Source organism: Cinclus cinclus, chromosome 4 (genome assembly GCF_963662255.1).
Source record: "Cinclus cinclus chromosome 4, bCinCin1.1, whole genome shotgun sequence".
In the NCBI taxonomy this organism is placed as follows: Eukaryota; Metazoa; Chordata; class Aves; order Passeriformes; family Cinclidae; genus Cinclus; species Cinclus cinclus.
Genome location: NC_085049.1, coordinates 8,372,459 through 8,386,025, shown reverse-complemented (window position 1 = coordinate 8,386,025; position 13,567 = coordinate 8,372,459). Strand labels below are relative to the sequence as shown.

At 39.1% G+C, this 13,567-nt stretch overlaps 1 protein-coding gene across 1 annotated transcript in view; it reads left to right on the top strand.

Moving 5' to 3' along the window:
* PRKAR2B (protein kinase cAMP-dependent type II regulatory subunit beta) overlaps positions 1–13,567 on the top strand; it is a 72,823-nt gene that overhangs the window by 25,503 nt on the left and 33,753 nt on the right. The window contains exon 2 of the mRNA XM_062490801.1: positions 2,669–2,704. Coding sequence (XP_062346785.1) covers positions 2,669–2,704 — 36 coding nt within the window. The remainder of the gene's footprint in view (positions 1–2,668; positions 2,705–13,567) is intronic.

Sequence of the window (13,567 nt, the reverse complement as noted above, 5' to 3'; positions counted from 1 at the left end):
ATCAGGACAATCATCTCAGTCCAAACCTAAGAGTCAGCCTAACTCAGACCTCAGTAAGGATGGTGACTAAAAATAGATATCCAGGGAAGGTGGTCATCACAGACATAAGAAGGAGTGTTTTTTCCCTGGGAATCTCTCTGCTGCTCTTGATGCTGTGTGGCTCCAGGAGGAGCATTTAATATCCCTCATTGAATATTTCTGCCATTGATTTCTCCGTTTGTTTCTGGGCCAAGACTTTCCGCTCCTGACATGTTTGGAAGATAATTTAGCATTTGTTTTATGCCTCAAGCAAAATGCATCTTAGACTTTCTTTTGCCCACCTTACTATGCTTATCCTGCCAGACATTGCAATGACCTGGTTGACCACTCATCTAGTTTGTACTGACAACACCTAAACAGCTGAATTCCTGTAGGGCTGATTATTATCTGAAACCTTCTTGTATGCTAATGCTTCCACCTTTCTGGACAGCAGAAGTATATTGTGATTTGCAACCAGAAAAATAGAGAGTAGTTCAACTTGCTCCAAAGAACTTCCATAACAAAGAACTGTGGGTTCTGCTTTTAAATCTCCCAGTAACACATTTGGATGACCTCCATGAAATCCCAGTCTGGGCAGGAAGGCTTTGTCTGGTTGCTGCTGGAACACTGATTATTCACATAAGCTCAAAAATAATTGCTGATCAAGGTTATGACATTCTTGCAATTTTTTTTTCTAACAGTAAATAATATGTAAAATATGTTGCACAATAAACTAAGCCTCTTGTAGCCAAATAAGAGAGTGAATTTAGAATTACGTAGCTGAAAAAGAACTTTTTTCTTTGACAGTACCAGTAATTTGTTTCAAATTATGTTAGTTTTGTGCTACATTTTTTTTTGTTCACTTTTATTTTTTTTAAATGTGCTGAGGTAGCTGTCTATAGGAGTTAAATCTTTGTATCTACAGATTATATACAGAACTGACAGCCAAAGTGCTCCCCCAGATAGTTTGGGGAAGGCTTCTGAATGGGAGCAAAATATTATTTTATTCTGTCTTGTTAGAAATAGGTCAGATTCCATTTTTTTTTTTTTAATATGAGCACATCTGTTGAGACCTGCTGCAAATTTACTTGCTTGACGAAACAACTCAGTCATTTGATGGTGACAGTCATGTCTGATGTCCTGAAATGAATTTGGCCCATAAGAGTAGTTACAAAATAAACAGTTTTGAGGAATCAACCAGCCTCTGTATTATGAAAGAGCAGTTGCATAAAGTACGCTGTATTGATAAAAATGTGCCTACATTTTTTGTGGTTTTATTTAAAGAAAAATTGTTGGAGAGAATTAGAATTCATGTTTCAAAATAACTTTGCTGGTTATTTTACCCTTGTGCTCATCTACCTATCTATCTATCTATATTGGGGGTTTGTAGCAGCTTATTAACCAGAGATTTCCTTGCTCATGACTAGCACGCCAGACCTCTGTAGTCAGGTTTCCCAGTGTATTTTTTTGCCATTTGGACCTGTCATTCCTGTGTGTGCTTGTACAAACCATCTGTGACTGAGGTTCAGAAATTGTACCTTTGCTCTGGTTTTTTGCCCCCAAAGGAACAAGAAGTCAGTTTGCATCTCAGGCTGTTGTTACTGTCTCTTCTGTTTCTCAGCAATTCTTTTCTCTCGGCTTAGGTGTTCAATACATGATGCATAACCCCCCATGTAAAATTTAGCGGGATAAAATAAAAAAGGTTAATATTTTTCATTTTTCAGTTCTGTGTAAACATGAAGAGGAGTTTTTAAGGTTGAATATTAATAAGCACTGTAAGGGCATACATTTTTAATGTGGCTGCTGCCCACATTTGAAATTAGGTCATTCAGATTTTCTTCTTGCTGTTTATTCCAGCAGTTAATACATCACATGAAAGTAGAGTTCAAGACCAGTGGTTTTCACTAATTAGTAGGCTGAAGGTTGTATTTGGAAGGCAAAACATACAACTATTTATCTATTTTATCTCTAGTAACTCTTGAAAAAGCTTGTAAACCTAGAAATTAAATAGAGGCAAAGCCATGTGTTTTAAATTGTATTTTGCAGTCTCTCCCAGTTGGAAACAAGACAGGAGTCTGATTACAAATGTTTGCAGCATGCAGTTGGAGATGTGCCAGGATGGCACTATAAAACATTTGCACTGGGGTTTTGGTGGGGGTTGGCATTGTTATTGACTTACCCAAGGAGTTTTAAAGGTTAGTCAAAGCAAAAGTTGATCTTTTAATGGGATTACAAATTAGTCTTTTTCTCTATAGGAATATATTTAGTGCCAGATTTCCAATAGGTATATTTTGTAAAAATGAAGTAATTTTTTTTTACATACTTTTTAAATCCCTGATTGCATTATTGTTTGCAAGACGCCAATTTCTGCGCACTTAATAAATAATGGAGATGCAGATCTAAATGTTTCACATCCAGTCATGAACAGCAGTAAGGTACTCTTAGAGAGCCGAAAATGCTCTGGAGAGCTTTTTAGTTACTATGTACCATCTCTTGCAAAGCTACTTAAAAGCTGAAGTGTATAGGAATGGGTTTCTAAAAAGATACAAAAATAATGCTTAGGTGCCACTGTGAATGAAGTATAACACTGTTACATTTAAAGCAAGTTAGACTGCTACAAAAATAATCAAAATGTTGTCTTTTCTTTCAGCTCCAGCAGTAAACAGATTCACCAGACGCGCATCAGGTAAGATAAATGGAGTTCCATTTGTCTGCATGATAGTTGAAACATTATGCTGACAGTGATTGTCATGTAAAACCTAATATGACATTAGTCAAAGCTCTTTAAAGATTGGGCTAACCTCTAATTTGTTACCTGCTTTAGTGACAAATGTAGCCAAGGTTTCAGGTCATGGAACTTGCATGAACCTTTCTTGTTGCTGTGGAATTTATTAAAAACCTAAACTTCCCCCCCCCCGCCCCATCTTCAAAGAAAATAATTCCAGTTCTAGCATATCTGAAGGTTCAAAGCAAGAACTGAATGTAATCTGAATGTAAGCATGGTTACCTTGCTGACTTCACAGACAACCTGAGACTGCAATTTCGTGGTCAGCTATGCATGAGGAGGTGTACCACTGTGTTGGAAATGTCACTGTTTTCCAAACCCAGGCTGGTTTGTGTGCATGGTGTGTTGTGCTGTGCAGAGCTGGCAGATGGGGTCTGGAAGCACCATTTCCATGGTGCTGTGTTGTTGTGTTGGGTGTGCACCTGCCTCACCTAGTGCTGGTTTGTTTATTCTTCACGTTAACTTGCTTCTTGCTGGCTCAGAGGACTCTTTACCTTATTTCCATTATGCGCAACAGATCCCTCCAAATTATGTATCTGTAAAAGTTGATATTCTTGGCCTTTCCTTATTCTTCTGCTGTGTCATGTCCTTTAGGCTTGATCTTTGAGGATTATTTTCTTCTGAACTGTGAGGCCCAGAATTTGGATCTTATTTGTTTGAAGTACTATGAATCTGAAAATGTGACATTAAAATCACCATGAAATGTAATGAGACTCATGGCTGACTCATAAGAGTCAGGAGAGCAGGAGATGTGAGCTATTCCTAGTCATTTAACTATGCCATGCTTAGCATCCAAGTATAAAATGGTCTTTGTTTTCAACTTCAGGTAATTTTCAATAAATGTACTTCATAATGCAGTGTGTCCAGACTTCTAGTTACAACCTCAGTCAGGCAGTCCCTTGTAAAAATGTAAAAAATACTAGTGAAAGTCCTTAGCATTGCTGAGGAACTGCAGAGGAAAAAAGGAGGTTTGCAGGATTGGTGCATAGAATCCTAGAATCTACAATGGTTTGGGTTGGAAGGGACCTGAAAAATCACCCAGTTCCAACCCCCTGCCATGGGCAGGGACACCCTCCACTGTCCCAGGTTGCTCAGAGCCCCATCCAGCCTGGCCCTGGGCACTTCCAAGGATGGGACATCCACAGCTGGTCTGGGCCACCTGTGCCAGTGCCTGACCACTTTCACATACGTAGCACTAAGTAAAAATATGTAATGGATTATTCCCATGCTTTAAGTAATGAGAATACTTGATGAGGTACTGTAGCTTGAAATGAAAGGACTGATTTGTTAACTAGTGCTCAGTAACAGTGAGCAGGGCTCTGTGCAAATCACATTTCATGTTTTAAGGAGAGTTGTGCTGTGACTGATTGAGAGCTGACATTAATGAATGCCATCCTTCTAACAGATGTGTGATAAGCTTTTGCATTCAGAGAGTTTGACTGTTTGAAAAGCTAATACCTGCACACAAAAAGCCCCCAATCTGTTATTCTTAATATTTCTTTAATATCAAATTAACATTTATTTTTAAAAGGAAACTAAAAACATGTTGTAAGTCTGAAATTTTTGTGCAACTATTGAGGAAATAATTTCTGTGGGGAATTAATATTTCATGTATTTTGGTCTTGTTGTGCAGAGATGAAATAGCTTATTCAGAATAATGAGTCAGGTGCTGTAGCAAATCAGATGTAAATCATGTGAATGCATTTCAAGCTAGAACAAAATAATGCTGCAGTCCACTATGTGTACTATTTTATTAAGTTAGTGGTAGCTTTAATCGATAAAATAACTATTTTTCAAACAAGAAAGCATGTGAAAAGTGATAGTTCTTACTTTTCTTCTGAAATGCTAAATGACTGTTAGAGAAGCACAATACATTTAAGAAACTTGTTTGATAAAATATAAATTGAAAATATAAATCAGACTATGCTGATAAGATAAACATTTCACAGGGATGCTTGCAGTCCTAACCATATTTTTTAATACCTTTTTTAAAATTGAACAGTTGTCTGTGTAGATTAAGGCAATCAAGATGCCTTGCAAGGGGAAAAGCTAGATAGTTGCTGTTGGGTTTGGTGTTTTTCTAATGCTTGGTAGCTTAAAGGCCTTCTGTAGTCAAAGCTGATTCTCGTGTTTAGGAAATGCCACATGTATTATATAGGCAGACCAAATGAATTGTAGGGTTTTTTTTCTACGAATATGAGTTTCTCTTAATTTTAGGCTGCTTGGCTAGGAGTTATTTTAAAATTTCAAATGTACAATATTGTTGATGCTTGAGTGCTTTTGGAGATTTTTTTCTGGGGAATATTTCTGCAAGCTAGTGGTGAATATTTGGAGAGTTAGCTGTAGAATGTGGCTTCATGTTGCATCTGATTGATGATACTGCAGATTGATTCTGGGGCTGTGTGACTTGAGGGTGCCTTTTTGTCGTGCCTCTGCCCATAGGTTCTCTCTATTTCTCTTGCACAGACAGACCTAGGAGTTGTTCTGCCTGCCTGAGGGTGGATTGATTTAAAAGAAACAGAAATACACAGGATCCTGGTGCATTGATTTGCATTGGGTTTCCAACATTTCCTCACAGAGAACAATAATTCTCTGCGATGGGTATTTTGATGTTTCTTTGGGTGATGGTTAGTATTATACGTGGTTGCATAAGATATAGTTATTTTTCTTAACTGAGCTAGAAATTAGGCACCCAGAGTTTAATTGTTGAAGCACCTACTGAAAATAATACAGAACAGCATTTATTATTTAACAGCTGTTCCTGTTAACATGCTGAGAATGTATTAATGAACTGTCATTGGTTTGTAGAGGAAAAAAGCAGAAGTAAGCTAGGATAAATTAGCTGTTCTAGAATTCCAGTTCTTAAAATTTATTGCACTACCTAATTAGGTATCTCTGAGGTGTGTTTATTCCTATGTATGTATATATATGCAATGTGGGCTCTGTACATAAAATACATTTACAGTGCTGGTGACAGCTACTCATGGGCTAGTTTATAATGCACCCCATTGTTCTAGGCTATGTTCAAAGAATAATAGATATCACACTCTTAAAAAGAGGAGCTTAGCAAGAAGAGGCGATTAAAAATACTTTATAGAGTTAGAATGAACAATGAGACAGCTGCAAGTAGTTAATCCTTAATTTTTGCTTTCAAATCTGGTGGCACTAAGATGCCACCAGAAAGAGAAGAGGAGAAAGAAAAGAAAGAGAAAGGAAAACAACTGTTGAAGTGATCAAAAGACTTAGATGTGAAAAAAGGGGAGAATGAAGGGCACCCTTTAGTCCTTCAGATAGGGTGCAGGGGGCTCTGTGCAGCCTAATACAGGAGAAAATCTGGGAGCAAGTTTGCCAGAACAATTTATTCTTCTTCTTTGTGTAAGGTGTCATTAGGAAGAAAGTTACAAAATAAAAGTTTCAGTCTGCAGCATCCTGAACCATTGTGTGGACTGGATTAGCCATGCCCAGAGCAGCATTTATATAGATATAAATTTTTATATATATATATATATATATCACTGCTACTTTTCAGTTTAATAATTTCTACAGGAAGCATGACAATGTATTTAAGAAACATGGTGAATTTTACTGTATTTAGACTACAGGAGTCCTGTTAGTGAAGAAATGGCTAATTGCTTTCTGAAATTATGGAAGAGCATAGGTGAAATCAAATTAAATGGCTGAATATAAACTAGTATTTAGGAAGAGCAAATCAACATTGCTAGCCAAGAACAGAAAATGTCCCTAGGAACAATATTTCACTTGTGATTTTCAATCAACTCAACTATATTGAGTTTTCTTAAAAAGATTGGCACCCACTTTCTTGTGGCATATTAAAAAATGTTGGAGAAAGGCAGCATACTGAAATGAAGTGTTATTCCCTTTTATAGGGTAAGGCAGAAGCTGGGATTGTACCAAAAATAATGGTGTGGAATTAACTGTAAAGTCCCCTATGAAATGCTCAGGTAGGGTGCTGTGTTGCTGTAGAAGCATATCAAGTGACAGAAGAAAGAACTTTGCTGATGAACCAGTAATTCTGGTTCTTCAAGAAGAACTACTGGTTCTACTTCTTCTGAGCGATGAATAACCCCCGAAGTGAATTCCAGTGATGTTGGATTCACCTTTGTTTGTTAAACACATGTAGTTAATCCAAAATTTGAAGTGTGCAGTATGTCACATTTCTGAAATAAGCAAGGACATAGCTGACAGTATCTAATTTAGTATCTAATACTAAAACTCAGTTAAGCACTAAGGCTGCCATTGTCGTGGTGAGGAAAGCCAGAAGAAAAAGTGCTGTCAGAATTTGAGTGTATCTACATTGCATGAACAGAGCACGGTCAAGAAGGCATACTGTGCTTTGTCAGGGTACTTCTTACAATTACCATCACTGTAACACTCAAATCCTCTGCTGAATAACAATAAGGGAGTGGTGCACTGAGCTGCAGGCACCTTAGAGCCACTGGATCAGGGAGAATGCTGTGCTTCATCTATGACATATTCTATATGTTATAGAATATCCTGGGTTGGCAGGAAAGTACAACTCCTGTCCCAGCACAGGACGCCCCAAGAGTCAGACCATGTGCCCAAGAGCATTGTCCAGATGCTTTTTGAACTCCATCACACTCGGTGCTGTGACCATTTCCCTGGGGAACCTGTTCCATTGCCCAACCATCCTCTGAGTGAAGAAAGTTTTCCTAATGTCCAACCTAAACCTCCCTGGCACAGCTTCATTCCTTTCCTTTGGGTCCTGTCAGTGGTCACTCAAATGTAGAGATCAGTGGTTGCTCCTCTCCTTCCCCTTCTCAGGAAGCTGTAGACAGCTGTGAAGTCTACCCTGAGTCTCTCCAGGCTGAATAAGTCAAATTACTTCATCCACTCCTTGGCTTTCTCCTTCAGATCCTTCACCATCTTCATAGCCCTCCTTTGGACATTCTATAATAGCTTTAGGTCTTCATTGTGTTGAGGCACTGAAACCTGCCCCCAGCACTCGAGGTGAGGCTGCCCCAGTGCAGAGCAGAGGGGAGGGGACAATGCCCTCCCTTGCCCAGCTGGTGATGCTGTGCCTGAATCCCCCAGGACACGCATGGCCCTCCTGGCTGCCAGGGCACTGCTGCCTCTTTGACTCTTGGAAATGAAGAACTGAGCTCAGTGATCTGCCCCACAACACTTTTGGGTCTGTGGAAAATTAGTGATAAAAGCTGTTTCCCATGCAATCCATAATTAATTGATCCAGCTCACTTCCTTTAGTTCTTCTTGCACAGACTATTTGCTGTGCACTTCTTCTGCAAATGAGACAGTCACAGAAACAGGAGTATAATTTGCTCTTGTTTCCTCTTATATTTTCTAGCAATTTGAGAAAAGTTCCTGTAGAAAGATGAAGTATTAACATAGGCCTAGAGATGCTTAAAGAACACTCACATTTGCCTCTGCTCCTAATGTTTGATAAATATCATGTTGTTAAACTTGAGAGTATTTGTTCCTGTCCTGTTGTTTACCTTGCGATTTGTTGGTTTTTTTATGTGGATCTGAAGAGCATATGTGCTCAGGAGCTTTTCTGCCTCCTTCTGGGTTCAATTGTTTTGATTTTTCTAGTGACAGATTCTGCCCGTGAAATTTCTTCTTCTTCTCTCAGTTTCATTTTATGTATACAAAGACTCTTCCATACTACAGTGTATAGTTGGACAGTAGTATCCTTGTTCAAAAAAACCCACAATTTGGGATATCTGCACTACTTCAGGAAGTTTTTAAGTGGTTCATATTCAACTTTCATTTATTCCTATTTTAAAACTCCAGAATCTGAAGCATAGATTCTAGCAGTTTGTATCAAAATGTTTTCTTGTATACATGATCAGCAGAGGTTGAATTTGAATTTTTCAGAGCCCACTGATGGAACTGAGTTACAGAAATAGGCAAACTCTTGCAAATTAATCCCATGCCAGGTTTTAAATACAGCTATATTTAAGATGTTTTTGTCATAACACTTAAGGCTTAATGAAAGGAGAGATTTTGTAGATGCATACTATAAAGCAAAGTTTGAGGCTGGTGAAGGAAGGGAGGAAAAAAGGCAAGAAAAAGGAAAGAGGGAGATAGTAGGAATAAGTACATAAGCCTTGTGCTCTGTGATAGGTTGCTATAGGGAGGGCTCTCAATATTTGTCCCAAGAAGGTGGCAGGGAATGAAGGAAATAAACGAATAGTGATTGACCTAATTTTTACACACACAAATATTTAGGCTGTGCCTTGGGGAAAACTCTTGGACTAAATACTTAGTAAAGCAATAGACTAAACTGCACAGGAATGTTGTGTTATCCCAGAAGCTTTAAAGAAAGGGAACACCTTTTCTTGAAGGAATAAAGGTGTAATTCATACTGCAGCAGTGCATAGATGATTTAGATGATTTATTAAAATTTCGTCTGTATTTTCATGTTTGTTTAGATGTCTTTGCAATCACATATTTCTTAGCTGCATTTATAAACTGACTAAAATGTACACAGTAATAATTTTTAAATTTCACAAGTTGGTAAATCTGGATAGTAACTGTTGCTTTAGAAAATAGGGGAGTTGTGTTTTGAGTTCATAAATTACTGTGTATCCCCCTTTATGGGAAATTCTAGCTTTTCCTGCTGTCTTAGTGTTTGGAAAGCAACCTGCATGCAGTTTTGTATCAACAAAATTAGTCACTGAAGTTTTTTCAGCTGTTTGGGCTGGTCTTGTTTCAGACATATTAAACATAAACCAAAGATTGGTGTTGAAATATGAATCAAATTTATCTTTAGGGTCTGTTGCCCAGCCTGTTTGAGGAAGGGCTGAGATGTCCTAGCAAGGTATCAAGTTGTTAGAGTGTCTGACCCATGCCTTTAAACTCATTTTTGTACATAAGAAGGGTATGGGAAGGTGTCTTTATACATGGAGCCCTATGTGCAGCCAGCAGCGTGGCCTCATCTGTACCACTCTTTGGGAATGGTCCTGTGGGAACATTTGGGACTGTGCCAAGGACTGTGCTGGAGCCTGGTCCAGGTGAGTGAGTGTGGTGGAGGGAGCTGTTGTGGTGATGCCATTCTGAGCAGGAGGGAGCAGTTGGATAATGGTGGTTCTGAACTGGGGGGAGCAGTTGGATAATGGTGGTTCTGAACTGGGGGGAGCAGTTGGATAATGGTGGTTCTGAACTGGGGGAAGCAGTTGGATAATGGTGGTTCTGAACTGGGGGGAGCAGTTGGATAATGCTGGTTCTGAGCAGGAGGGAGCAGTTGGATAATGCTGGTTCTGGGCTGGGGGGAGAAGTTGGATAATGCTGGTTCTGGGCTGGGGGGAGCAGTTGGATAATGCTGGTTCTGAACTGGGGGGAGCAGTTGGATAATGCCGGTTCTGAGCAGGAGGGAGCAGTTGGATAATGCTGGTTCTGGGCTGGGGGGAGCAGTTGGATAATGCTGGTTCTGGGCTGGGGGGAGCAGTTGGATAATGCTGGTTCTGAGCTGGGGGAAGCAGTTGGATAATGCTGGTTCTGAACTGGGGGGAGCAGTTGGATAATGCTGGTTCTGAGCTGGGGGAAGCAGTTGGATAATGCTGGTTCTGAACTGGGGGGAGCAGTTGGATAATGCTGGTTCTGAACTGGGGGGAGCAGTTGGATAATGGTGGTTCTGGGCTGGAGGGAGCAGTTGGATAATGCTGGTTCTGAACTGGGGGGAGCGGTCAGGGCAACTGTGGTCAAGTTGAGCTCCATGCTGAGAATTTTTTGTGTGCGATTCACTCCCTCTTTTTTTAGCATTTTTTTATTAATATTGTTGCTGTTACTGTTCTTACCTTTTTGCTGTTTCCATTAAATTGCTCTAATCTCAACCCATGATCTTTACCTTTTGTGCCTCTAGTTCTCTCCTGCCCACTGCAGGGGGAAGAGAAATGAGTGAGCAGCAGCATGGTTTGGAGAGTCTCAGTGGGAGCATTAAATTCTTAAACCTCAACAGTCATACTGTGTTTTCAGTTTTAACCTGCTTCTAAGTTTGTATTCGTTGTTGATAATCTCAGAGATCCCAATAACACATAATCAGAGAAGTTAATAATCTTCCAATGCTTTTATCAGGATGCTCATAACTCATGATTTTGAAACAAATATAATAATGGTTATTTTTTTTTTTTGAATGAGAAGTTTTCCATGTTGGTGAAACAGAGAGGCAGGATTTTTACATGAATTTGGAGCAGTTGTGTATTGATAGTCATTATTTAGTAATTCAGATCTTTTTTTTCTCTAAAATGTTTCAGTATCTGTGTCTGTGGTAAGCTCCTCTTTGATTGCTGTGCTATATTGTTCCCATACTTGTGTGCTCCCTCCACTGTAACCGATGGAGCATGAATCTGTAGGCTGTTGTATCTGCTTACCAGTTTTCCAAAACAATTCCATTCCATCTGTGACTTCATGTGGTTTGACCTTCATGCTCTAGAAGATTTCTTCTGAAGGATAACAGATGAGTAAGACAAGGCATGTTTTACATAGCAAGTTGTTCAAGATGGAATAACAGTATTTGTTGCATTAATGTGAATGCATTCTTAAGGGGTTAAGGTGAATAATTCCTTTTCTTGTTCTAATAATAATTTTGTGTGAAAGTGAAAATGATTGAATTCTGGTGTCTTCAGAGTTATTGTGAAGAATTATAATGGGCATGCCAGAATGAAAAATTGCTACAATTTTTCTTTGCTGCAATGCCACAATCCATTCATGAGGAAAATTGTATGTATTTATTACATAGAGTAGGGAACAGAACTCCATGAAAAAATAAAAAAAATTGAACTTGTCAGAGGGAATATTAAATGGAAACGTTAAAGCCTTGTTTAGTTTTCTTGTTAAACCTGTGTTTGCATGGAAACACTAAACTCTTTCCCCTCTAGAAAAACAAGAAAATAATGAAAATGTAGATATTCACTTTCAAATAACCAGTCACAGAAGAGGAACCCCCATCAGCCTAAACTCAAAGCTTCAGTCAGTCTTTGAAACAGTCTTCCACTCTGAACATCAGCTACACACTGCCACAAAACTGGGAGTTTATATCCTTAACATTGTTTTGCATGCAGTCTAGTAAGTGATGAGTGTATCTTCTAAGGCACAAATTCAACACCTACTTGTCAGCCTTTTTCTCTCCTGCTATCACAGCCTGAGTTTTGGAAATACACCTTCTGATTGGAGCAGTACTGTAGCAAAACTGTGCTCTCTGAGCCGGGGACTTGGAACAATGAAAGGGGGAAGATAATTAATTTCTAGTCCCTCATATTCTTGCCACTGAGCAACAATTTTTTTTTGCTGGTGTGGATTTGGAGACTACTTTCACACCTATTCTAGTTGGTCCAGAGCTGACTCTTTTGTTCATTTTTTTGTCTATCCCATCATAATAATATATTGCATATAGTAATATACTAATATCAAAGATAGTTATGCAGGACACAAATTAATTTTTTCAGGTGTTTTCCTTACTGAGAAGATAAGCACTAACCTTATTCATTATTTTTAAAAAACAACCCCATTTATGCTATCCATTTGGGAATAAGTTCCTGGGGAGTGCCAGCCATCATGAGTTTGGGGTTTAGGCTAAAATAGATTGAAGGCAAAGAATCAGCTAACAGCAGACAAAAATGTGTGTGTATGTATTTATAAAGAACATAGCACAAATATATATATATATATATCTCCCTATATAACGCTTACCTACTGTTCTGTAGGATTTTTAGACATATCACAGAATCAATCACATTTTTTCCATGGTTAGTGTGAAGGAATGCTTCAAATGCAAAATAGCAAAGAAAGAAGAAGAGAAGTACTTACGCCTACTGTGTGGCATAATTACACTGAAAAAGATGAGATCCTAATCTAAAAGATCTTCTTGAGGTGTGCTCCTGGGATCAGTTCTTTTGTGAGTAATTACAGCAGAGAATGTAAATTGTCATTGTGGTTCAGTAGTGCCCAACAATATGAATATGTTATTGCGTGTTAGGGAAGAGTGTACATTTTGTTAATTGAATTTCTTAGCTGTGCGAATCAAACAGTGTAGGAAGAACAAGTATGGAGTGCCCCATGGTTTATCCTAATATGTATGTGACTTATTAGACCAGCACAGTTGGCTTCTTTAATATGCCATCCAGGAAATTGGTCTGTTGTGAGAATGAGGAAGGGAAAGTGGTACAGCTCTTATGGGTCAGTTCAAGAAACAGTCCACCTGTGAAAAATACCAAAATACTCCTGGAGAACTGTGGTCACGCAGCTGTCACAGTAGCAAAGCAGAGGCAGGAGCAACATAGGAGTGTGACAATGGCTGATACACTGGATTAGCCAGGGCCTGGAAGAGAGGAGTAGGAAGCCTATGCTTGATGCAGCCAGAAAGAACAATTAGGTGGGATTTCAAATCCTTTGAGGTACGCCTACCACCAAGTGCCCAGCAGCAGTGCTTGTTGGGTGTGAGACACCCTCACTGTCTGCGCTGTGCACATGCCCATCCCTGCAGAAAACCTGCCCTGAGAGGGAAGGAAGATTAAAACATGTGATGATATAAAAGCTGTGCTGCATAAAGGAGACAAAGACAGCCTGCTATTAGAGGCTGGTTTGCTGCAGTGTGACACAAATGTTAGCTATGTATATCACCGTGCTAACACTCTGCACCTGCTGATGCAATCCTGCAGCTCATGGTATCCTTACACCTGACTCTGAAGCTAGTTGCTCAAAAACTTCTGCACAAACTTGACTGTGGAATGGTCAAGAAAATGTCGATTTAAAGTTTAAAGCAATAGG